At 40.1% G+C, this 26,701-nt stretch overlaps 2 protein-coding genes across 3 annotated transcripts in view; both read right to left on the bottom strand.

Annotated features, from left to right (window-relative positions):
- Positions 1-2,204: 2,204 nt before the first annotated feature.
- The window catches only part of LOC138332333 (leucine-rich repeat-containing protein 14-like), a 31,994-nt gene continuing 7,497 nt past the window's right edge, over positions 2,205-26,701 (bottom strand). The window contains exons 2-7 of one of the 2 annotated variants that reach the window (XM_069280389.1): positions 8,097-8,291; positions 7,466-7,809; positions 6,855-7,010; positions 6,442-6,534; positions 4,490-4,659; positions 2,205-4,326 (exon numbers count right to left, since the gene is read on the bottom strand). In XM_069280389.1, coding sequence (XP_069136490.1) covers positions 3,589-4,326; positions 4,490-4,659; positions 6,442-6,534; positions 6,855-7,010; positions 7,466-7,809; positions 8,097-8,281 — 1,686 coding nt within the window. In that variant the 5' untranslated portion in view covers positions 8,282-8,291 and the 3' untranslated portion in view covers positions 2,205-3,588. The remainder of the gene's footprint in view (positions 4,327-4,489; positions 4,660-6,441; positions 6,535-6,854; positions 7,011-7,465; positions 7,810-8,096; positions 8,292-26,701) is intronic. The other variant, XM_069280390.1, reaches the window with a different exon arrangement.
- On the bottom strand, positions 17,148-22,316 carry LOC138332332 (leucine-rich repeat-containing protein 14-like). Its single transcript, XM_069280388.1, has 6 exons — positions 22,190-22,316; positions 21,559-21,902; positions 20,945-21,046; positions 20,532-20,624; positions 18,585-18,754; positions 17,148-18,420 (listed from the first exon to the last, which is right to left on the bottom strand). The coding sequence occupies exons 2-6, from the start codon at positions 21,881-21,883 to the stop codon at positions 17,683-17,685; spliced, it is 1,428 nt and encodes a 475-aa protein (XP_069136489.1). The 5' UTR covers positions 21,884-21,902; positions 22,190-22,316; the 3' UTR covers positions 17,148-17,682.

The raw sequence follows: 26,701 nt of genomic DNA on the forward strand, positions 1-26,701 counted from the left end.
CTCCCGTTGACTATATAGGGACATATGTAAATAATTCAATGTTGCTTGTTACGAGCATTTCCATTGGCTTAAAAATTTACTTTATCAGCCCATAAAGGAAAAAATGGCGTCGCCGTTTGTAACGTCGCTTCTGATTGGCTGAGATGACGGCGTAATAATTTCATAGACAAAAGAGTCCCAAAATGAATTTTAAATTTTGAAGAGATTATCTTTAGTAAATTGAATTATAAGGATTAATTTGAATATATTTTTTATGTTATGGAGATATAACACAAAAATCTGAGTGTACTCTCATCATAAACCGCTTCGCGGTTTATTTAGAGAACACTCAGATTTTTGTGTTATATCTCCATAACATAAAAAATCTATTCATGTTAATCCTTAAATATATTGATATGCAAAATAATAACAAAAGTTTAATACCAGAACTTTTTTTATAAAGGGTTAAATTTGGCAAAAATGGCTGAAAATGGTGCATTTGGTAGCACAAAATTAAGGGGTAGAGGTAGCATAAGTTGTTATTCTGAGAAAATATATTAGTCTAATCGATCAAAACTGGTATATTTTTAAAGAAGACTACTAGAAAATGAATTCTACAAACATTCATACATGTCAAACACCTCATTAGGAAATTATGGCTTTAATCTCTATCTTATATGGTCAAAACGACAAAATTCCCATAAAATCCAATATTTTGTCAACTAGGTGTCTTTGAGTGACAAAAGCTCAAAAACGAGCACACGGACATATGTTTTTTCTTTCATTTTCTTTTATGGTATGAACTCCTTTTTCAAAAAATCTATATGAGAAAAAAAGTTTAATACAAGAAAATTTTGACTTCTCAGAGGTGTACATCCTTAAAGCCACACTATACGTAACTATCAACAAAATTTCAAGTTAAATTCGACTCCGATATTGTTAGTATTTGTAGATGTAGTTGAAATTAAGATATATTAAAGAATATTTGTAATGATTTTTTTAATAACTTTAGTACAGCAGTTGCTGAAAGTCGATACATGTAAACATGCCTTCATTTTAAACTGGTCGCCATAGAAGTTACGATTATTACCGAACGGAAGTCGGAAAGTTCATGACCCGTTTTCGGAAGAGTTCGGACAGACGTTACGTAGTAACGGTAGTCACATGACGTTCTCGGCAACGACGTTACAATGTCGGCTAACTTCGGCTTGTTTGACTAAGTGGGACCCACCTAGCGATGTTTAATATTTATTTGATTTTTTATCAAAGTATTCCGAATCATAGTCGCTCATCTTGACTTCGATTTAGTCCTGTCTCTGCATGATTTACAACAGGATTTTTTTTCAACATTCTCCTAAATCATGAAAAAAATAAGAAAGATGCGGATATCGGGCCTTTAATATGATGTTTTCGACTTCAATTCATTATCCTCAATGTTGTTTTGGCATTTCTTTAAAACAAGTATGAAGAACGGCGGCGTCCACTTTCTTGCAGTCCATACATTTCAAGATACCGTTTATATTATCAATAGTCATTGTCTTCCTTTTGAGATCGTGATGTAATATCCAATATGAGGCTGTTGTGTTAGGAAAATATTTAACAATTGTTTTATTAGTATTGAAAGGAAGAGTGAAATCTTTCATCCTTCCGTCTCGAGCAACAGTTCCCTAGCTAGGTCTTCCTTACTACCATGGGTCAATGATTTGACTATTCACGAAGTATACCTATCTATAAGAAACAAATGATTGATTGTCTGGCAGTTGAACGAACTATTATCAGAAACCATGCTTTTTCTGAGAACACAAAAACTAAATCAAATCTGTATATATACAGAATAATCGGGCTTCAAATGGAAAGCTCTGACTACACACATATCTGGTGCATGCATGACAGTAAATTAATGCTATTATTACACACCTGGTACTTATGTCAATTGACAGTAGCATTCACGTTTGAATTTCATGTAAACGACATTAAAACTACTTAATTTATATTTTTTACATAGAGTCGGGTAAATATAATGTGTCTTGCTATATTTATTTATATATATGTCTTTATATATAATATCAAAATACTATCGAGGGGGGGGGGGGGGGAGAGAGAGAGAAGTATGATAGTTTCCGGTATTGGAAAGTCACAGTTGATTTATTCAGTCTAAACTCCAAGGAGTGTGTGTGTCTTGCTTTATTGTTTCTTCTCGTGGTATAAAAAAGTAAATGCACAGATAATGTAAAACTCTTTATTTGTATAAATTTGGGAATGTACATGGGATGGGGAGTGGAAGGGAGAATCAGCTCCCTCCAAAATCACAATGTTCAATGTATTGGTTCCTTACAGTGACGGTAAATGTTAGTTACATAAATAATGTTCCGCCCCGTCAATGTTGAAAATTTTAGGGGTGTAGTTCAAAAGATTGTTTTTCTGAAACACCTTTCATAATTACTATAACGTATCTTCAATACGACGACAGACATCCCGTTAACGAAACTTTTCAGTATACATGAGGTGTATCATTGTCGGAAGTGTCAAGTCTTAACCAATCAGGTCCCTATGGGTTTCTTCTTCTTTCTTACCATGTGTCGCCACTGGAGTATTCCGTCATATCGTCAGATGGTAGTATGGCCTCCTCTTTCTATTCCACATAAAACGTTTTCTATGACGCCTGCTTTCACTGTAGTTTTCAGGCCCATCAGCACTGTCCATTGGTACATTAATCAGATAATGGTTGGCTCCAACGTACATCAATCAGATAATGGTTGGCTCCAACGTACATCAATCAGATAATGGTTGGCTCCGACTTCCGTTCGGTTAACCGCAGTGAACTGGCAAAAACTAAATCAATGATAGGAAATACACGCTTGTGTAATTGCGTTATGTCACAGAGGCGAGAAAGTGTTTTTGTTGAAGTGCTAACCTTATGCCACCTTTCTTGAAAATTTGCTATAGATTCGTCCTCTGGCCACAAGTAGTCTGGTCTAACTGATGCGGATACTCCAAAGGCAGAGGACCAGACTAAGTCACAAGAGAATAAACTTGTGAATATGCATGATTTCAATGATACCAAAACGTCTGTAAAGTAGGTCTATCAATCGGAAAAACGATCCAGTCGCAACATAACAAAGAGACACTAAAAGTTAGAACTGTGGCGATACAGCGTTCGTTACTGTGTCTTGTAAGAGTGACCAAATCTGGTCGAATAACGTACATGTTTATAACTGAAACTTGTATCGTTTCCGATATTCGCGATCACACATCGAATTTACAACAAATATAACTGAATGTTCTTTGTGTACCATTGCATAAGCAGTCACCATCTTAGACTATCGAGACAGTCCTACAGCTGTCTCAAATATTTGAGGGGAAAATGCAAAGTTAAGATGAAATTTTCTGAGTAAGTACTTTGTGAAAACCGATTTCAGTAAAAAAAACAACTCAGTTTTGAGATCGATCTTGAATTCACTTCTCATCCTGAGATAAGTCCAAGTTGGAGAAATTTTGCGCATGTGGGGCCAGAAATGGTCGTGGGATATTGCTTTCTCTCTCATATACCTCTTGTGTTGGATTGAACGGTCAGTTGGATTTGTGTATATAAATATTTTAGACTTTTAATTATTCCAGTTCTATGTCCGGTCTACCGACTTGTTGCAGAAACGCTTCACAATTTTCTATAAACAACATCCGGTTCTCATACCGAAATGCACTGTTACTCCCCGGAAACGCAAATGCGTCAGGGAGAATGAAGCACTTTTGGAGCGAGTCAATGAGAGAACAGATCTGTAGAAGCGACTCCATGTCGACCATCACGGGAGGAGTGAAACTCTGCAAGCCTAACATTTTCATGTATCTCATGTCTATGCATTTCTGTGCAATGGTCTCTAACTGAGAATTGGACAGACTACAATAGGACACGGAGAAACAGCCAATATTTCGCACGGCTTGAAGAACGTCACCGAGGGCAAGGTCACAAGTTTTTAAGTTATTCCTGCTCAGGTTTAATTCTTTAAGTCCAGGAAGTTTCTTCCACAACCTCAGATTCAATATATCGTCGTCACAAAGTCGGCAGTCACGGAGGTTTAAGTACGTTATATCCTGAGACAATTTGGAGAGAACAGTTTCAAGTTGTTCACGTAGATTACATGACGCCAGGTTCAGTTTGCGCAACAATGGGATCTTGCTGATGCATGAAGCGAAGACTTTGACAGCGTCCTCGTGTCCGTCTGAGTGAATCGTGTTTGGGAAGCTGAGGGCTTGGAGGTGAGGAAGAAGTTGTAAACCTTCCATTAAAGCAGTCAGTCTATTCAAGTCGTGACAGATCTGTGGGTCTGCATATTCCACTTGGGTCAAGTCCTGAAACATACACGTGAATTTGTAAAATTTGGTTGTTTTGGTTTTTTTTTTTTTTTTTTTTTTTTTTTTTTGTACGCTACACTTACTTACATGGAACTGGAACTCCTCGCATGTAACACATGGTGTTGCCTAGCACATCCGAGGAGATGCGAACGCCACTTACCCGGAGTTCTAAAACTCGGTTGATCCCAGTCATTGGAAGAGATATTTCCGGAATGGGTTCCATCCATACCCTCTTGCATCCGAACCTGAATGGCGTGTCATATTGGAGGCCCAGACCTATAGGTACGTCGTCAAGGGTGATTTTACAGTCCAAGATGATCGTCACTGGTTCTAAAAGTATAATTCAACTTACAAATAACAAACGAATACTTGTAGAATCTATAGTTCTCTTTCTGTGAATGACATAAACATATAAGGTTTAGAACACAGGCCCATCTATGGTGGCTGATATCGGCCATATCGCACTGTCACATTGGCAACCCCGCCATGCGACAGTGCGACAATGCAACAGAGCACTATGCGACAGTGCGACAATGCAACAGAGCACCACGCGATAGTGCGCCAAACGACAGTGTGCAAAAAGAGTCAATAAACCAAGCGAAGAGCGACAATGCGCCATGCGACAGCACGACAATGCGTCAGAAACACACTGTCGCATGGTGCGCTGTCGCATGGCTTATGGCGCACGGGATCGCCAATGCGATAGTGCGACATGGCAAATATATATCTGACGAGCGTCTTGACAGACAACCGGTTTTTTTCAGGTAGTTATATTTTAACAGTTTATAAAATGGGCGTTACTATTAATTGGTTACATCATAAACATATCCTTCCAACTCAAAAAACCCAGAGTTATAAATATCAGATAAAACATACATATCTTTCTTCTCACATTGTTAAAGCACTACTTGTGGCGTTTTCATAGGCAAAACATAAACGCAGTGCTGCACGTGTAATATGAAACATACATGCACGTGCATCTGACCTACACAAGAGATAAATATCAACAGGTTTTTAACTAGAGAGTATACGTCAACAGAACAGATATCTATCTATGTATTAATTGATTGCGTTACACAAAGAGGTCTGTTTTTCAGTTCTTGGCACAAACTGTTCTGGCAGATCGCTATGGGAGATTACAATGGTTCCGCACTCTAAACAACCACACAATGAATCGTGGCTGGTTTTTTTTATAATTGTACACGCTAGTTTGTCTTCATTCATTGCCATTTTAAATGATTGCTTATTATTACATTAAAATGGCCTCTAAAGAAACCATTTATGAAAATATACTAAAAATATTTCAGAGTTCATGTAGGACGACTGTGAGAACACTATCAGTATTTCAGAAAAATATATAATGAAAATATTTATATAAAATAAAAATACTAAGTAATGAAAATATATTTAAGCTATCTCCAAGTTATCGCATTGCGACTGAGAAAATTATTTCAGTATATTTTGCAAAGTACATTTTAACTACGTCGACTACACAGTATAGGAACGAAACCGGATATAGGTACCACTCAAAGCGACCGATATGATCTAAGATCATTTTTCAACATGTTTTCTACACGTCAAAGACCAAATCTCTGCATTAGTTTTTCTTTATACTTTGAAAAGATAGTTGATAGTTAGAAAAAAAATCTCTATTTTGGAAGTGTGTTTGCTTATCGGCAAATGAAAACAAACCTCCTGATACCGGCAAAAACAGCCCTGTGAACGTCCAAATACATGTGTCTTCCGAATTTTCAGATGGCATAATGCATGAATGCTTTCGCAATTAAATTGTAATCGTCAATCCTTGGGCTTTCCTTATATATATGATTAGACAGAGTCGATAGGAAACTCGGTTAGAGAAACACTGTTTTATCCCAGAACATGTATATTATATCCATACTTCAAATAAAGCAACATTAATTAACCCTTCTTGCCTCACTGGTTGTGATGTGTCCGTTTTGTATGGATCTCTCTAGCTTTTTTTCATATAGTTTAGGTTCTTGTCTAATCTGATAATACACCATACATATGTATCTTCATATATAGATGTCTCCGGGACAGGATAAGGACATGCATGCTAACCTTTAATGGACCAATAACCATTTTACTTACCGAACTGGTTTCCATGTTTTATGTACGGATCCATGTTCGCATAGATGAGATTGAATCTGTTTAGGTATTTCTGGACCTTCTCTCTGCTAATATCTAAAGTGGAAAACCGTAAATACCGTAAGACGTACCACAGAAACTATTTAGTATTACTGACTTTAAAACATACGTAATGTTTGATCTGAAATTCTACATTGCAGAAGTTCTTTACGAAAATACATGCTTACGTTTACTAGTACTGAACCAAATTTCGAATTTCTAAAACATCAAAGAAAAGAACATTTGTCTGGAATTTGTCGGGAAAATTCGACGCTCATTTATTCAAAGGGGCGAACTTACTTGGTACACGTATGGTTCCCGAATTGATAGCTAAAATGACATTAAGCCTTTGTAATTACCATTTATGACTTACTCACCGAAAGTCCTATTCAGTATTTCATGAATCCGATCAACGGTCCTATCGTCCGGATTCATCCATAGAAGCGGGAGTCGGGAAAGTTCCCGGCATAACTTCCGGTCTAGAAGAAGCACAAGAAAGTTAATGAATGTCCCTTTATTTCTCAAAACAAATTCTAAAACGGAAGTAAGTTAAAACGTTTTAATATACGTTACATTTCTAAGGAATTAGTTTTTATTTAAGCTTTTTCAGCCAATTGAGGTCATGAGATTGAGTTGCTGTTAATATTATCCTTCATTATTTCTTCTTTTTGCACATGTTATTAAAGACGTATTGCTTGCTATCACAAAATAAATTGCGATGAATGTCTTACGGAAAGAAAAAAAATAGATATATGCAAAATACGTCGACTTGCAAACCAAGGAAAATTGAGACGACTGTTTATCGCGTGGAAACAAAATATCTATAAAGTAAACATTGATATTGACCTTTGACATTCGGCCAAAGATAAATATTCAGAGCGCGGAAATCTATCCATGCGACATAACCAAAGTGATCAGTAAGTTCCTATTGTTCGGCAGTAACTGACTTTACTTAACATTGTTGTACACTACAGGAACTATCACTGACCCGTAAATCCTGAAAAATTAACCATTTTAAGGTTGGACTCTGGCCGGAGGGCGAGGAGAGCGTAGATGACACAGTCGAGGATAGTCAGTCCGTCTTTCTCCTCTACCGGTGTGGTCAGTATCTCATCATCACTGAGGTCCTCCACTGGCATGGCGGACTGAAGGTCAAGGACGGTGGTTGGCCACGTGCTCACGAGGAAGTTGATTGTATGAAGCTCTCTCTGGAATATTGCTTCCGATAGCAAGGAAGGATAGATACCGCCAGGCATGTCCCGTGCCTTCATGTGTCCAAACACACGTCCAGGATCACACACAAGCTTGTTCATACATAGGTTCGCTAAGTGCCTGTAAACGTAACGTAGAGTTGCGTATTGTAATACAAATTAAACATAGTGAAGAAAACTGATAGGTAAAGTCCTATTGAAGTAGATTGGCAATAGCACCCTCATCCAATATGGGGACTGCAATGCACCCTAGGAGAGATTTCTAGATTGGTAGTAAAGTAAAATAATAATATCATGTGACCTTGACCCTTTTTGTCACCCATGCATTAAATAAATCTGATGACCCTGACCTATGCCAGTCTCACATGAAAATTAAAAAACCGTGGTCACGTGACTCATTGGCGTTACCTTGGAGAACAGACCGGCTCTCCTGATTGGTCCTTGTGACAGTTTAGAACCCCTGTGGCGTCCCTGTAGAGATGGTAAATGAAGTGCGCCTCGGTCATCCAAAGCGGGTGTCGGGACTGGGTCTCATTCACATTAAACCGGATGGTATCGTAGTCGATATCGTCCATTACGTCAGTCAACGACATCGTGGCGTCACTATGTAACAGAAGAGGTCGTGTAATATATTTATTTAGTCATGTCTGTTTGCCTAGAAATAGGCAAACAAAAAATTATAACGGTTAGAAGAACTGGACCCATGTAATCGACTGTGGTCGAGCAGGAGATCATATCCCATTGCGATCGGTCGTTTCGATAATGCATTAGCGACGTTTTCGACAATGATACTGTTCTCATAGAAGGGGACCAAAACCACAATGGAGATAGAAAATATAACTAAATTGTATAATTTGTATATGACTACGGTCAAATACTCATTATCCTACTTTTTATCTAATCACGTTTCAGTCGTAATGCAATTATACAAAAGACACTAATCAACGAATCGGAGATCTACTAACCACTTTGCAATGAGCTTTGCATACAAAACGGCGCTCAAAGTCATTACCGCTTTGTGTCACGTGATGAATTTGCTCTCAAAATTTGGATTATGACGTCTCGTCTATTGTGACGTCATCAAGTCTTTATCTTAGTTACGGCGACACAGATTCCGCACGCTTCCTCAGATCTCGCACTGAAACCGACAGTTTATCCCAAATATCACTATGGCAAACAATGTAACCCGGAAGATTTCGAGCTGTAAAGTGGCGCCGCTGCTCGTGCATGACGACATGGACGGATTGGGAAAACAGAGATGCCCGAAGGAACTCTTCCGAGCAAGGAGGGGGTTCGAACAATGTCAGTTGAACTTTCTCACCACAGTGGTGGACAAATGGGATGACCAGACCTTAACCAGTGTATCCTTTATTCAACCCAATGACAATCCATTGAAACTCACTTCAGACAAAAACGCATCAGCAAAGAACAGTCAAGAATTGGAAAGAGACATATTGGCCAGGACCAACCCAGAATTGGATAGGAACCATCATGGTTCTTTTGGACAAAAGGCAAAACCACGGAAATTCAGGCCACGAAAGATTCTTCGGAAATTTATTGGAAAACAGATGGGCAAAACCCAGTCATAAGCAGAGGAAAGAAATGTGAGAAGGCAAAACCATTTAAACTGAGGAAAGAATAGTAAAAAGGACATTTGTTGTCATGATTCAGGACTATACAGTATTTTAGGAATGTGGTAACTTTATGAAAGAATGTTTCCTGTCTGTACTATTTGTCATGTTGAAATTGTGACTACAAATAAATAATTCAATGACAATTTATAAAATTGTTTGTCGTTTTTTAACATGAACCTCAAATCAAGAGGGAAACCAGAGTAATTGAGAGTAGAGTACTGAATGCCCTTGGCAGGGAAGTTGGCAGATTTATCGTTTATTCATATCTGATTACATAATATATCTTCAATATGTTGACAGTATAATAGGGAATCGAATTAAAAAATAGAAGAAACTCTGGTAGAAATTAACGGGCTTTATAAAGAGAAATGCAGGATGAAATATGTCAATCGGCATGCAATCATCCTCGATACTCCATGGGTTACTTTCTCTGTCGTTATATCCACCCCTGGACTATCTCGTAGTACAACTGTGCCCAGTTTCATGAACATTCCTTAACTTTAAGGAATTTCTTAACTTTAAATTCTCTATAGGAAAGCATTACGGAAGCTAAGAAAAAAAAACTTACGTTAAGGAGCCTTTCTTAAAATCTGTTATGCTTTCCTTTGGAGAATTTTAACTTAAAGAATTCCTTAAAGTTAAAGGAACTAGCTGTAAGAAGGACGTCAAGCCGAAGAATCCAACCACCAACCAACCAATATTATATATCTAATAAGATCTCTCCTAAACGATACATCGCATTTAATAAAGAGATATAGCATAAACTTATCTTTTTAAGAAAGTACACAATTTTGTTGTAATAATGATTATTTGGCTTGCAATGCCATTACGTTTTAAAATGAGGCTAGAACAGCTAAAATACTAAGAAAGTAAAACATTTCCCATGTGGAGATCGATGTCATGGTGCAAGTTAATTCGCTTTGTTTACAAAATTCGAAATCTTTATTTCAATTTCCAATTTTCAGGGAACCGATTATGTTCATTTTAGTATATTTTAACAAAAAGTCACCAAAAATACTTAAGTTGGGCTTTAAGGCGTTATACCTGTACACCATGTGATCCACATTCACCAAAACCTCAACCTAAGTCTAAATTACTTTAAAACTGTGGAAATGTAAATATAGGTTTATCTTTGATGTGGTATTCTACCGAATCTTACAAACAGTGCCGAGCTGTGGTGCTAAGTCTTGGCATGCTCTACTTAAACAAACCGGTCTATAAACCGCCACTTCAAACAAGATCCGAGTGGTGTTGCTTTAAGATGCACCTACAAACGTTAGTTTTGATGTATCTCTAATTACACTTGAAGAAAGACAGAAAAAAAGCTAAGGCTTTAGGCTGTCTGATTTCCTTAGTCCCCTGGGCCGACTCGTGTCGTTCACAATACGACTCCTCCCAAAGATACTTGTCTGAGCGTTGCAATGAATTCTACACCTCGCACGCGCCCACCTGCTTACAGCGTGTAATTATCGTGTATAATATCACTGCTACACCTGTATGTATTTATAGCTATTTGTTGATCGTTCTATGGGTTTTCGTACTTGGTAGACAAAAATCGAGTTGCATGTTATTTAGTCGGTGTCGCAGTTGTGTTGTAAATTATGGTGGCTGATTACGGCCATCCCGTCCTCGATACTCCAGGGGTTCCGATCACTTACGATATGTACGATATGTACCCTGGAGTATCGAGGATGGGCCATCTCGTGTTGTCGTGTTGCCGCCGTGATCAGCCACCACATTAAATCGATGATGCTCATATCTTACAATGCATGACAAGACATGAACATTTGTCTCAAAGATGAATTCAAAGTCTTGTTTTAATCGACTACTGCCAAAATAAGATGTTTTATGAGGAAACTGATTATAAACTTTATAACAATTTTCCTTATAAAGTGTCCTTTGCAATAAAGATTTTTGTTTGCAACTGGAAACGGATATGTGCCATGATAATAATAACATTTTGCGCTTGACTATAAACATCTCAATATCACATGGGAATACATCCTCGATACTGAGGAGTTCCGATCACTTACGATCTCAACACCCCTGGACTATCTCAAAGTAAAACTGGAGGCAACAGTACAGGTAATTCAGTCCTTTGATGTAACATCAAAAGAACCGTGTAATAGTACACTGTCGTTGACTGTGTGGCTTTGATGTTAGGTGTTGCTCTCTCTGTAGTCTTCAAAGGAAATCTTTGCTAGCCTGTGATTGGTCAAATGTTTTCCGCTGAGCTGCCTTCAATTTCACTTTGAGATAGTCCAGGGGTGTAGAGATTGTAAGTGATCGGAACCCCTGGAATATCGACGATGATGGGAATAAAGTTGTCCTTTATACACTTTGGTGTACATAAGATGAATACTAAAATAACTATATAACTGCATTCAGATGCTTTAATAACGTGAATGAAAGGTGAAGTGTTTCTATTCCAAACTGTTGTGTAGCCCTTGATTGGATGCCTGTGTACGTCTTTGGTGGTCATGTGGCGCATGTGATAAAACACATGTGATAACACACCTGTGATAACACACGTGTAATAACACATCTGCCTTTGACCAGGACGTTTGGGGATGATTCCCCGATTCGAATGTGAATGTGTTTGATGCTCATAGGTTTTCCCCAGGTACTGTGGTTTTTCTCCAATATTAACACCCTCCCCGTACTTTAATCAGGGCCAACAGGAGGGGTTGTTATAACGTCAGTGACAGTAACCCCTGAAGTATCGAGGATTGGGTTTGCTTTTATGCCGTCCACAACAATATGAAAAGGACACCACTTTTGTAATGCCATTCCAATAACACAGAGAGACACCATTTTATCTGAGAGGAGCCCCATTTTATCTGAGAGAGAGGGACACCATTTTATCTGAGAGAGAGGAGGCACCATTTGTCTGAGAAGGACCCCATTTTATCTGAGAGAGGGAGGGGGCACCATTTGTCTGAGAAGGACCTCATTGTATCTGAGAAGGACCTCATTGTATCTGAGAGAGAGGGGGACACCATTTATCTGAGAAGGACCTCATTGTATCTGAGAGAGAGGGGGCACCATTTATCTGAGAAGGACCTCATTGTATACTAAGAAGGACCTCATTGTATCTGAGAGGACCCCATTTTATCTGAGAGAGAGGGGGCACCATTTGTCTGAGAAGGACCTTATTGTATCTGAGAGAGAGGGGGCACCATTTGTCTGAGAAGGACCTCATTTTATCTGAGAAGGACCCCATTTTATCTGAGAGAGAGGGGGCACCATTTGTCTGAGAAGGACCTCGTTGTATCTGAGAAGGACCCCATTTTATCTGAGAGAGAGGGGACACCATTTATCTGAGAAGGACCTCATTGTATCTGAGAGAGAGGGGGCACCATTTATCTGAGAAGGACCTCATTGTATCTAAGAAGGACCTCATTGTATCTGAGAGGACCCCATTTTGTCTGAGAGAGGGGGCCATTGTTGGGGGCCCATTTGTCTGAGAAGGACCTCATTGTATCTGAGAAGGACCTCATTGTATCTGAGAGAGAGGGGACACCATTTGTCTGAGAAGGACCTTATTGTATCTGAGAGAGAGGGGGCACCATTTGTCTGAGAAGGACCTTATTGTATCTGAGAAGGACCTCATTGTATCTGAGAGAGAGGGGGCACCATTTGTCTGAGAAGGACCTCATTTTATCTGAGAAGGACCTCATTGTATCTGAGAAGGACCTCATTGTATCTGAGAGAGAGGGGGCACCATTTATCTGAGAAGGACCTCATTGTATCTAGGAGAGAGGGGGCACCATTTATCTGAGAAGGACCTCATTTTATCTGAGAGAGATGGGGCACCATTTATCTGAGAAGGACCTTATTGACATGTATCTGAGAGAGAGGGGGCACCATTTGTCTGTGAAGGACCTCATTGTATCTGAGAGAGAGGGGGCACCATTTATCTGAGAAGGACCTTATTGTATCTGAGAGAGAGAGGGGGCACCATTTGTCTGAGAAGGACCTTATTGTATCTGAGAAGAGAGGGGGCACCATTTGTCTGAGAAGGACCTTATTGTATCTGAGAGAGAGGGGGCACCATTTATCTGAGAAGGACCTCATTGTATCTGAGAGAGAGGGGGCACCATTTATCTGAGAAGGACCTTATTGTATCTGAGAGAGAGGGGGCAACCATTTATCTGAGAAGGACCTCATTGTATCTGAGAGAGAGGGGCACCATTTATCTGAGAAGGACCTCATTGTATCTGAGAGAGAGGGGGCACCATTTATCTGAGAAGGACCTTATTGTATCTGAGAGAGAGGGGCACCATTTGTCTGAGAAGGACCTTATTGTATCTAAGAGAGAGGGGGCACCATTTATCTGAGAAGGACCTCATTGTATCTGTGAGAGAGGGGGGCACCATTTATCTGAGAAGGACCTCATTGTATCTGAGAGAGAGGGGACACCATTTATCTGAGAAGGACCTCATTGTATCTGAGAAGGACCTCATTGTATCTAAGAAGGACCTCATTGTATCTGAGAAGGACCTCATTGTATCTGAGAGAGAGGGGACACCATTTGTCTGAGAAGGACCTCATTGTATCTGAGAAGGACCTCATTGTATCTAAGAAGGACCTCATTGTATCTGAGAAGGACCTCATTGTATCTGAGAGAGAGGGGACACCATTTGTCTGAGAAGGACCTCATTGTATCTGAGAAGGACCTCATTGTATCTGAGAAGGACCTCATTGTATCTGAGAGAGAGGGGACACTCATTGTATCTGAGAAGGACCTTATTGAGAGAGGGGACACCATTGTGTCTGAGAAGGACCTCATTGTATCTGAGAAGGGGACCTCATTGTATCTGAGAAGGACCTCATTGTATCTGAGAGAGAGGGGACACCATTTGTCTGAGAAGGACCTTATTGTATCTGGAGAAGGACCTCATTGTATCTGAGAAGGACCTCATTGTATCTGAGAGAGAGGGGACACCATTTGTCTGAGAAGGACCTTATTGTATCTGAGAGAGAGGGGACACCATTTATCTGAGAAGGACCTCATTGTATCTGAGAGAGAGGGGACACCATTTATCTGAGAAGGACCTCATTGTATCTGAGAGGAGAGGGGGACACCATTTATCTGAGAAGGACCTCATTGTATCTGAGAGAGAGGGGACACCATTTATCTGAGAAGGACCTCATTGTATCTGAGAGAGAGGGGACACCATTTATCTGAGAAGGACCTCATTGTATCTGAGAGAGAGGTATCTGAGGAACACCATTTTATCTGAGAGAGAGGGACCACCATTTATCACTGAGAAGGACCTCATTGTATCTGAGAAGGACCCTCATTGTATCTGAGAGAGAGGGGGCACCATTTAGTCTGAGAAGGACCTCATTGTATCTGAGAAGGACCTCATTGTATCTGATGAGGACCCCATTTTATCTGAGAGAGAGGGGCACCATTTGTCTGAGAGAGAGGGGACCTCATTGTATCTGAGAGGGGACCCATTTTATCTAGAGAGAGGGGGGCCTCATTGTGTCTGAGGAGGCCCCCCATTGTATCTGAGAGAGAGGGGGACACCATTTGTCTGAGAAGGACCTCATTGTATCTGAGAGAGAGGGGGCACCATTTATCTGAGAAGGACCTCATTTTATCTAAGAAGGACCTCATTTTATCTGAGAGAGAGGGGGCACCATTTTATCTGAGAGAGAAGGGGGGCACCATTGTGTCTGAGAAGGACCTCATTGTATCTGAAAGAGAGGAAGGCACCATTTGTCTGAGAAGGACCTCATTTTATCTGAGAAGGACCCCATTTTATCTGAGAGAGAGGGGACACCCATTTTCATGTCTGAGAAGGACCTTCTTTGTATCTGAGAAGGACCCCATTTTATCTGAAGAGAGGGAGGCACCATTTGTCTGAGAAGGACCTTATTGTATCTGAGAAAGGACCTCATTGTATCTGAGAGAGAGGGGGGCACCATTTGTCTGAGAAGGACCTCATTTTATCTGAGAAGGATCTCATTGTATCTGAGAGAGAGGGGCACCATTTGTCTGAGAAGGACTCTCATTGTATCTGAGAAGGACCCAATTTTATCCGAGAAGGACTCCTTATTTTATCTGAGAAGGACCTCATTTTATCTGAGAGAGAGGGGGGCACCATTTGTCTGAGAAGGACCTTATTGTTATCTGAGAAGGACCTCATTGTATCTGAGAGAGAGGGGGGCACCATTTGTCTGAGAAGGACCTCATTTTATCTGAGAAGGACCTCATTTTATCTGAGAAGGACCTCATTTTTATCTGAGAGAGAGGGGGCATCCTTTTTATCTGAGAGAGGGGCACCATTGTATCTGAGAGAGAGGGGGCACCTTATTTATCTGAGAAGGACCTCATTGTATCTGAGAGAGAGGGGGCACCATTTAGTCTGAGAAGGACCTCATTTTATCTGAGAAGGACCTCATTGTATCTGAGAAGGACCTCATTGTATCTGAGAGAGAGGGGGCACCATTTATCTGAGAAGGACCTCATTGTATCTGAGAGAGAGGGGGCACCATTAATCTGAGAAGGACCTCATTGTATCTGAGAGAGAGGGAGGCACTCATTGTATCTGAGAGAGGGACCACCATTGTGTCTGAGAAGGGACCTCATTGTATCTGAGAAGGACCTCATTGTATCTGAGAGAGAGGGGGCACCCATTTATCTGAGAAGGACCTCATTGTATCTGAGAGAGAGGGGGCACCATTAATCTGAGAAGGACCTCATTGTATCTGAGAAGGACCTCATTGTATCTGAGAAGGACCTCATTGTATCTGAGAGAGAGGGGCACACCATTTATCTGAGAAAGGACCTTATTGTATCTGAGAAGGACCTCATTGTATCTGAGGAGAGAGGGGGCACCATTTGTCTGAGAAGGACCTCATTGTATCTGAGAAGGCACCATTGTATCTGAGAAGGACCTCATTGTATCTGTGTGAGAACGGGACCTCATTGTATCTGAGAAGGACCTCATTGTATCTTGGGAGGAAGGACCTCATTGTATCTAGAGGAGAGAGGGGACACCATTTGATCTGAGAAGGACCTTATTGTATCTGAGAAGGGACCTCATTGTATCTGAGAGAGAGGGGACACCATTTATCTGAGAATGGACCTCATTGTATCTGAGAAGGACCCCATTGTTATCTGAGAAGGACCTCATTGTATCTGAGAGAGAGGGGGCACCATTTGTCTGAGAAGGACCTCATTGTATCTGAGAGAGAGGGGGCACCATTTGTCTGAGAGAAGGACCCCATTGTATCTGAGAGAAGGACCTCATTTATCTGAGAAGGACCTCATTGTATCTGAGAAGGACCTCATTGTATCTGAGTGAGAGAGGGGGCACCATTTGTCTGAGAAGGACCTCATTGTATCTGAGAGAGGTGGCTCATTTATCTGAGAAGGACCTCATTGTATCTGAGAGAGAGGAGGCACCATTTATCTGAGAAGGACCTCATTGTATCTGAGAAGGACCTCATTTTATCTGAGGAGAGAGGAGCACCATTTATCTGAGAAGGACCTTCCATTGTATCTGAGAAGGACCTCATTTCATCTGAGAAGGACCCCATTTTATCTGAGAGAGATTCCAATGATACCAAAACGAGAGAGGGCACCTCATTGTATCTGAGAAGGACCTCATTTTATCTGAGAAGGGACCTCATTTTATCTGAGAAGGACCTCATTTTATCTGAGAAGGATCTCATTTTATCTGAGAAGGACCCCATTTTTATCTGAGAGGAGGGGGCACCATTTGTCTGGGAAGGACCTCGTTGTTATCTGAGAAGGACCCCAATCTGAAAGAGAGGGGGGGCACTCTGTGAGAAGGACCTCCTTTTAAGTAGGTCTATCAATCGGAAAAACGATCCAGTCGCAACATAACAAAGGGACACTAAAAGTTATAACTGTGGCGATACAGCGTTCGTTACTGTGTCTTGTAAGAGTGACCAAATCTGGTCGAATAACGTACATGTTTATAACTGAAACTTGTATCGTTTTCCGATATTCGCGATCACACATCGAATTTACAACAAATATAACTGAATGTTCCTTGTGTACCATTGTATAAGCAGTCACCATCTTAGACTATCGAGACAGTCCTACAGCTGTCTCAAATATTTTAGGGGAAAATGCAAAGTTAAGATGAAATTTTCTGAGTAAGTACTTTGTGAAAACCGATTTGAGTAAAAAAAAAAACTCAGTTTTGAGATCGATCTTGAGTTTCACATCTCATCCTGAGATAAGTCCAAGTTGGAGAAATTTTGCGCATGTGGGCCAGAAATGGTCGTGGGATATTGCTTTCTCTCTCATATACCTCTTGTGTTGGATTGAACGGTCAGTTGGATTTGTGTATATAAATATTTTAGACTTTTAATTATTCCAGTTCTATGTCAGGTCTACCGACTTGTTGCAGAAACGCTTCACAATTTTCTATAAACAACATCCGGTTCTCATACCGAAATGCACTGTTACTCCCGGGAAACGCAAATGCGTCAGGGAGAATGAAGCACTTTTGGAGCGAGTCAATGAGAGAACAGATCTGTAGAAGCGACTCCATGTCGACCATCACGGGAGGAGTGAAACTCTGCAAGCCTAACATTTTCATGTATCTCATGTCTATGCATTTCTGTGCAATGGTCTCTAACTGAGAATTGGACAGACTACAATAGGACACGGAGAAACAGCCAATATTTCGCACGGCTTGAAGAACGTCACCGAGGGCAAGGTCACAAGTTTTTAAGTTATTCCTGCTCAGGTTTAATTCTTTAAGTCCAGGAAGTTTCTTCCACAACCTCAGATTCAATATATCGTCGTCACAAAGTCGGCAATCACGGAGGTTTAAGTACGTTATATCCTGAGACAATTTGGAGAGAACAGTTTCAAGTTGTTCACGTAAATTACATGACGCCAGGTTCAGTTTTCGCAACAATGGGATCTTGCTGATGCATGAAGCGAAGACTTTGACAGCGTCTTCGTGTCCGTCTGAGTGAATCGTGTTTGGGAAGCTGAGGGCTTGGAGGTGAGGAAGAAGTTGTAAACCTTCCATTAAAGCAGTCAGTCTATTCAAGTCGTGACAGATCTGTGGGTCTGCATATTCCACTTGGGTCAAGTCCTGAAACATACACGTGAATTTGTAAAATTTGGTTGTTTTGGTTTTTTTTTATTTTTTTTTATTTTTTTTTTTGTACGCTACACTTACTTACATGGAACTGGAACTCCTCGCATGTAACACATGGTGTTGCCTAGCACATCCGAGGAGATGCGAACGCCACTTACCCGGAGTTCTAAAACTCGGTTGATCCCAGTCATTGGAAGAGATATTTCCGGAATGGGTTCCATCCATACCCTCTTGCATCCGAACCTGAATGGCGTGTCATATTGGAGGCCCAGACCTATAGGTACGTCGTCAAGGGTGATTTTACAGTCCAAGATGATCGTCACTGGTTCTAAAAGTATAATTCAACTTACAAATAACAAACGAATACTTGTAGAATCTATAGCTCTCTTTCGGTGAATGACATAAACATACAAGGTTTAGAACACAGGCCCATCTATGGTGGCTGATATCGGCCATATCGCACTGTCACATTGGCAACCCCGACATGCGACAGTGCGACAATGCAACAGAGCACTATGCGACAGTGCGACAATGCAACAGAGCACCACGCGATAGTGCGCCAAACGACAGTGTGCAAAAAGAGTCAATAAACCAAGCGAAGAGCGACAATGCGCCATGCGACAGCACGACAATGCGTCAGAAACACACTGTCGCATGGTGCGCTGTCGCATGGCTTATGGCGCACGGGATCGCCAATGCGATAGTGCGACATGGCAAATATATATCTGACGAGCGTCTTGACAGACAACCGGTTTTTTTCAGGTAGTTATATTTTAACAGTTTATAAAATGGGCGTTACTATTAATTGGTTACATCATAAACATATCCTTCCAACTCAAAAAACCCAGAGTTATAAATATCAGATAAAACATACATATCTTTCTTCTCACATTGTTAAAGCACTACTTGTGGCGTTTTCATAGGCAAAACATAAACGCAGTGCTGCACGTGTAATATGAAACATACATGCACGTGCATCTGACCTACACAAGAGATAAATATCAACAGGTTTTTAACTAGAGAGTATACGTCAACAGAACAGATATCTATCTATGTATTAATTGATTGCGTTACACAAAGTGGTCTGTTTTTCAGTTCTTGGCACAAATTGTTCTGGCAGATCGCTATGGGAGATTACAATGGTTCCGCACTCTAACAACCACACAATGAATCGTGGCTGGGTTTTTATAATTGTACATGCTAGTTTGTCTTCATTCATTGCCATTTTAAATGATTGCTTATTATTACATTAAAATGGCCTCTAAAGAAACCATTTATGAAAATGTACTAAAAATATTTCAGAGTTCATGTAGGACGACTGTGAGAACACTATCAGTATTTCAGAAAAATATATAATGAAAATATTTATATAAAATGAAAATACTAAGTAATGAAAATATATTTAAGCTATCTCCAAGTTATCGCATTGCGACTGAGAAAATTATTTCAGTATATTTTGCAAAGTACATTTTAACTACGTCGACTACACAGTATAGGAACGAAACCGGATATAGGTACCACTCAAAGCGACCGATATGATCTAAGATCATTTTTCAACGTGTTTTCTACACGTCAAAGACCAAATCTCTGCATTAGTTTTCCTTTATACTTTGAAAAGATAGTTGATAGTTAGAAAAAAATCTCTATTTTGGAAGTGTGTTTGCTTATCGGCAAATGAAAACAAACCTCCTGATACCGGCAAAAACAGCCCTGTGAACGTCCAAATGCATGTGTCTTCCGAATTTTCAGATGGCATAATGCATGAATGTTTTCGCAATTAAATTGTAATCGTCAATCCTTGGGATTTCCTTATATTTATGATTAGACGGAGTCGATAGGAAACTCGGTTAGAGAAACACTGTTTTATCCCAGAACATGTATATTATATTCATACTTCAAATAAAGCAACATTAATTAACCCTTCTTGCCTCACTGGTTGTGTTGTGTTCGTTTTGTATGGATCTCTCTGGCTTTTTTCATATAGATTAGGTTCTTGTCTAATCTGATAATACACCATACATATGTATCTTCATATATAGATGTCTCCGGGACAGGATAAGGACCTGCATGCTAACCTTTAATGGACCAATAACCATTTTACTTACCGAACTGGTTTCCATGTTTTATGTACGGATCCATGTTCGCATAGATGAGATTGAATCTGTTTAGGTATTTCTGGACCTTCTCTCTGCTGATATCTAAAATGGAAAACCGTAAATACCGTAAGACGTACCACAGAAACTATTTAGTATTACTGACTTTAAAACATACGTAACGTTTGATCTGAAATTCTACATTGCAGAAGTTCTTTACGAAAATACATGCTTACGTTTACTAATACTGAATCAAATTTCGAATTTCTAAAACATCAAAGAAAAGAACATTTGTCTGGAATTTGTCGGGAAAATTCGACGCTCATTTATTCAAAGGGGCGAACTTACTTGGTACACGTATGGTTCCCGAATTGATAGCTAAAATGACATTAAGCCTTTGTAATTACCATTCATGACTTACTCACCGAAAGTCCTATTCAGTATTTCATGAATCCGATCAACGGTCCTATCGTCCGGATTCATCCATAGAAGCGGGAGTCGGGAAAGTTCCCGGCATAACTTCCGGTCTAGAAGAAGCACAAGAAAGTTAATGAATGTCCCTTTATTTCTCTAAACAAATTCTAAAACAGAAGTTAAAACGTTTTAATATACGTTACATTTCTAAGGAATTAGTTTTTATTTAAGCTTTTTCAAACAATTGAGGTCATGAGATTGAGTTGCTGTTAATATTATCCTTCATTATTTCTTATACTTCCTGTCTTTTTGCACATGTTATTAAAGACGTATTGCTTGCTATCACAAAATAAATTGCAATGAAAGTCTTACGGAAAGAAAAAAAATATATGCAAAATACGTCGACTTGCAAACCAAGGAAAATTTAGATGGCTGTTGATCGCTAGGAAACAAAATATCTATAAAGTAAACATTGATATTGACCTTTGACATTCGGCTAAAGATAAATATTCAGAGCGCGGAAATCTATCCATGCGACATAACCAAAGTGATCAGTAAGTTCCTATTGTTCGGCAATAACTGACTTTACTTAACATTGTTGTACACTACAAGAACTATCACTGACCCGTAAATCCTGAAAAATTAACCATTTTAAGGTTGGACTCTGGCCGGAGGGCGAGGAGAGCGTAGATGACACAGTCGAGGATGGTCAGTCCGTCTTTCTCCTCTACCGGTGTGGTCAGTATCTCATCATCACTGAGGTCCTCCACTGGCATGGCGGACTGAAGGTCAAGGACGGTGGTTGGCCACGTGCTCACGAGGAAGTTGATTGTATGAAGCTCTCTCTGGAATATTGCTTCCGATAGCAAGGAAGGATAGATACCGCCAGGCATATCCCGTGCCTTCATGTGTCCAAACACACGTCCAGGATCACACACAAGCTTGTTCATACATAGGTTCGCTAAGTGCCTGTAAACGTAACGTAGAGTTGCGTATTGTAATACAAATTAAACATAGTGAAGAAAACTGATAGGTAAAGTCCTATTGAAGTAGATTGGCAATAGCACCCTCATCCAATATGGGGACTGCAATGCACCCTAGGAGAGATTTCTAGATTGGTAGTAAAGTAAAATAATAATATCATGTGACCTTGACCCTTTTTGTCACCCATGCATTAAATAAATCTGATGACCCTGACCTATGCCAGTCTCACATGAAAATTAAAAAACCATGGTCACGTGACTCATTGGCGTTACCTTGGAGAACAGACCGGCTCTCCTGATTGGTCCTTGTGACAGTTTAGAACCCCTGTTGGCGTCCCTGTAGAGATGGTAAATGAAGTGCGCCTCGGTCATCAAAAGAGGGGTGTCGGGACTGGGTCTCATTCACATTAAAACCGGATGGTATCGTAAAGTCGATATCGTCCATTACGTCAGTCAACGGACATCGTGGCGTCACTCAGTAACAGAAGAGGTCGTGTAATTTATTTATTTAGTCATGTCTGTTTGCCTAGAAATAGGCAACAAAAAATAAATATAACGTTTAGATGAAACTGGACCCCCATGTAATCGACTGTGGTCCGAGCTAGGAGATCATATCCCATTGCGATCGGTCGTTTTCGATAATGCATAAGTAGCGACGTTTTTCGACAATGAATACTGTTCTCATAGAAGGGGACCAAAACCACAATGGAGATAGAAAATATAATTTAATTGTATTAATTTGTATATGACTCCGGTCAAATGCTTCATTAATTCACTACTTTTCATCTAATCACGTTTCAGTCGTACATGCAATTTTATGCAAAAGACAATAATCAACGAATCGGAGATCTACTAACCACTTTGCAATGAGCTTTGCTTACAAAACGGCGCTCAAAGTCATTACCCGCTTTGTGTCACGTGATGAATTTGCTCTCAAAATTTAGATTATGACGTCTCGTCTATTTGTGACATCATCAAGTCTTTATCTTAGTTACGGCGATACAGATTCCGCACGCTTCCTCAGATCTCGCACTGAAACCGACAGTTTATCCCAAATATCACTATGGCAAACAATGTAACCCGGAAAGATTTCGAGCTGTAAAGTGGCGCCGCTGCTCGTGCATGACGACATGGACGGATTGGGAAAACAGAGATGCCCGAAGGATCTCTTCCGAGCAAGGAGGGGGTTCGAACAATGTCAGTTGAACTTTCTCACCACAGTGGTGGACAAATGGGATGACCAGACCTTAACCAGTGTATCCTTTATTCAACCCAATGACAATCCATTGAAACTCACTCCAGACAAAAACGCATCAGCCAAGAACAGTCAAGAATTAGAAAGAGACATATTGGCCAGGACCAACCAGAATTGGATGGGAACCATCATGGTTCTTTTGGACAAAAGGCAAAACCACGGAAATTCAGGCCACGAAAGATTCTTCGGAAATTTATTGGAAAACAGGTGGGCAAAACCCAGTCATAAGCAGAGGAAAGAAATGTGAGAAGGCAAAACCATTTTAAACTGAGGAAAGAATAGTAAAAAGGACATTTGTTGTCATGATTCAGGACTATACGGTTTTTTAGAAATGTGGTAACTTTATGGGGGGGAAAAAAAGAATGTTTCCTGTCTGTACTATTTGTCATGTTGAAAATTGTGACTACAAATAAATAATTCAATGACAATTTATAAAATTGTTTGTCGTTTTTGCAACATGAACCTCAAATCAAGAGTGGGGAAACCAGAGTAATTTGAGAGTAGAGTACTGAATGCCCTGGGCAGGGAACGTTTGGCAGATTTATCGTTTATTCATATCTGATTACATAATATATCTTCAATTATGTTGACAGTATTAAATAAGGGAATCGAATTATTAAAGAATAGAAGAAACCTCTGGTAGAAATTAACTTGGGCTTTTACATTTATAAAGAGAAATGCAGGATGAAATATGTCAATCGGCATGCCCATCATCCTCGATACTCACATGGTTACTTTCTCTGTCGTTATATCCACCCCTGGACAATCTCGTAGTACAACTGGGCCCAGTTTCATGAACATTCCTTAACTTAAAGGAATATCTTAACTTTAAATTCTCTATAGGAAAGCATTACGGAAGTTAAGGGAAAAAAAACTTACGTTAATGAGTCTTTCTTAAAATCTGTAATGCTTTCCTATGGAGAATTTTAACTTAAAGAATTCTTTCATAAGGAAAAAGTGCTTATTACAACCAAGGATTTATAAGTCTTTTGTTAGAACATTTGTGTACATTCGGTTTATTATTATCATTCGAGACTTTTGATTACCAAATTTTGCTAAATCATTTTAAAATTGTGTAATAATATTGTACTGAAATTCTATTATCAATTTATTTACTTTTTATATTGCTATTCTTAACTCTTTGATTTATTGTTGTTGACTTAATTCTGAGTAGTAAATTTAAATATATTCTTTGTGTGTTGTAAACCGATAAGTATTAAGGAGAACTCGAACCGGACTCCCATAAGGTGTGGTCACGTATCCGCCCAGGACAAGTGGGACAATCAATGTCCTTTGATAAGACCACTCTGACACTTGAAGTCTAAAATGCCAGCTAGATCATTTATCTTCAGTTGTTTTTGTTATAGTTACATTAACCAAGATGGTTTATGACTTTGATGCATGAAGTTTGTTATTAGGGTCTTGAGTCCCGGACGGCAGAGGTCGATTTTTTCGGATACTCCCGCGGAATCGGCTAGCCGACTTCTAGTGTAAGTTATTTATAATTAATTCATATTTGGGGAATATTATTTTGCATCTTTGGTTTTCGTCTTTTTAATCGAAATATATCACAACCGACGCTTCTTTCAGTTGTGAAAGATTTGGTGGTGTTCAATCCGGTAGAACCCACTTTATCAGTAGCTGGGTACTAGCTTTCCAAGATACATTGAATACCAAGCGAAGAGATTCCCAAGATGACCGGACGTTTTATCAAAGATGAACTCCTCCGCAATTCTAGGAATCCTTACCGGAAACTGGACATGATAGCAAGCTTGGACCTTACCGAGTAACAGAAATTGTACCCCGTTTGTGGCCTCATTCTTTAGTTATGGTCCATCTTAGTGAATGTCCTGCTTTATTATCCCAGTTGGCTTCAAGTGAGGAAAAATTTGGACACTTTTCTAGGAAGTGTTTGTCTCAAGTTGAGTTTCCGTTTTCAAAACAAGTAGGCGTCATAATGGTCGTACAGGGACAATCGATTCGAGGAAATCAAACGAGGAATTTCAGAAACGGCAGGGACAGCCGGGGAATTCACAATAACAGAGGACGCTAACGTAAACATCCGCCAACTGTCCTGGGATGTTGCATCGGACACGATAACCAGAGAAAACAGAGAAGGAACAAGTGTAAATCCCGCGCCAAAAGAGGAGAGACAAGGAAAGAATATCAGCTTTCAAAGAGAGGAAAAGTCATCTTCAAGGTATGCTACCATTTTCACTATTTCGGACAATGAAAATCTAACATATGTAACTGGAATGGAGCAATCAGAAAAATAATAGCAAAACTTCGGCAGCAAGTGTTTCTAACTATCAGAAGATGTAACTGGAATGGAATCAGTATCTGAGATCAATTCCAGGGACCATTTTATCTGGGAGGTTATTCCATTGATGTCTGAGAAGGACCATGTTGTAGATATCTGAGAGAGGAGGGACCATTTGTTCTGAGAAAGGGGGACACCATTTTGTCGACCTGAAATTCCTCATTGTATCTGAGAGAGAGGGGGCACCATTTTATCTGAGAAGGACCTCATTTTGTATCTGAGAAGGACCTCATTTATCTGAGAAGGACTGAGAGAGACACCATTTATCTGAGAAGGACCCATTGTATCTGAGAGAGAGGGGGCACCATATATCTGAGAACCTCATTGTATCTGAGAGAGAGGACACCATTTTTTGAAGGACCTTATTGTAGTCTGAGAAGGACCTCATTGTATCTGAGAGAGAGGGGGCACATTTGTCTGAGAAGGACACTTATTGTATCTGAAGATAGGGCACCATTTATCTGAGAGAGAGGGACCCCAATTGTATCTGAGAGAGGAGCCACCATTTGTATCGGAAGAGAGAGAGGGGGCACCATTTTATCTAAGAAGGACCCCCTTAATGTATCTGAGATAAAGGGCACCATTGTATCTTGAGAGAGAGAGTGGGCACCATTTGTCCAGAGAAGGACCTCCCTTGTAATCTGTGAAGGAGACCTCATTGTATCTGAGAGAAGTGACCTCATTTTTAATCTGAGAGACGAGTGCAACCCATTTATCTGAGAAGGGGACCTCATTGTTATCAGAGAGAGAGAGGCGGCATCCATTTGTCTGAAAGGCAACCCATTTGATCTGAGAAGGACCACCATTTTATCTGAGAGAGGGGGCACCATTTGTCTGAGAAGGACCTCATTTTAATCTGAGAGAGAGGGGCACCATTGTGTCTGAGAGAAGGGACCACATTTTTATCTGAAGAAGGGACCTCCATTTTATCTGAGAGAGAGGAGTCAACCATTTGTCTGAGAAGGACCACCTATTGTGGCACCATTGTCTGAGAAGGACCCCAGTTTGTATCTGAGAGAGAGGGGCACCATTTATCTGATAAGGACCTCATTTTATCTGAAGAGAGAGGGGGCACCATTTATCTGAAAGGACCTCATTGTACTCCTGAGAGAGAGATGGGGCACCATTTTGTCTGAGAAGGACCTCATTGTATCTGAGAGAGAGAGGGCACGCATTTATCTGAGAAGGACAACCATTTTGTATCTAGAAT

The sequence above is a fragment of the Argopecten irradians genome, chromosome 9 (genome assembly GCF_041381155.1).
Source record: "Argopecten irradians isolate NY chromosome 9, Ai_NY, whole genome shotgun sequence".
NCBI lineage: Eukaryota > Metazoa > Mollusca > Bivalvia > Pectinida > Pectinidae > Argopecten > Argopecten irradians.

Excerpts from the sequence above, each read along its gene's own strand:
- LOC138332332 (XM_069280388.1), bottom strand. The coding sequence starts at position 21,883 with ATGAACAAGCTTGTGTGTGATCCTGGACGTGTGTTTGGACACATGAAG. Across the intron at positions 20,625-20,944 it reads AATACTGAATAGGACTTTCG|ATATCAGCAGAGAGAAGGTC; the intron begins GTGAGTAAGTCA and ends TTTCCATTTTAG. Across the intron at positions 18,755-20,531 it reads AAAACATGGAAACCAGTTCG|AACCAGTGACGATCATCTTG; the intron begins GTAAGTAAAATG and ends TTATACTTTTAG.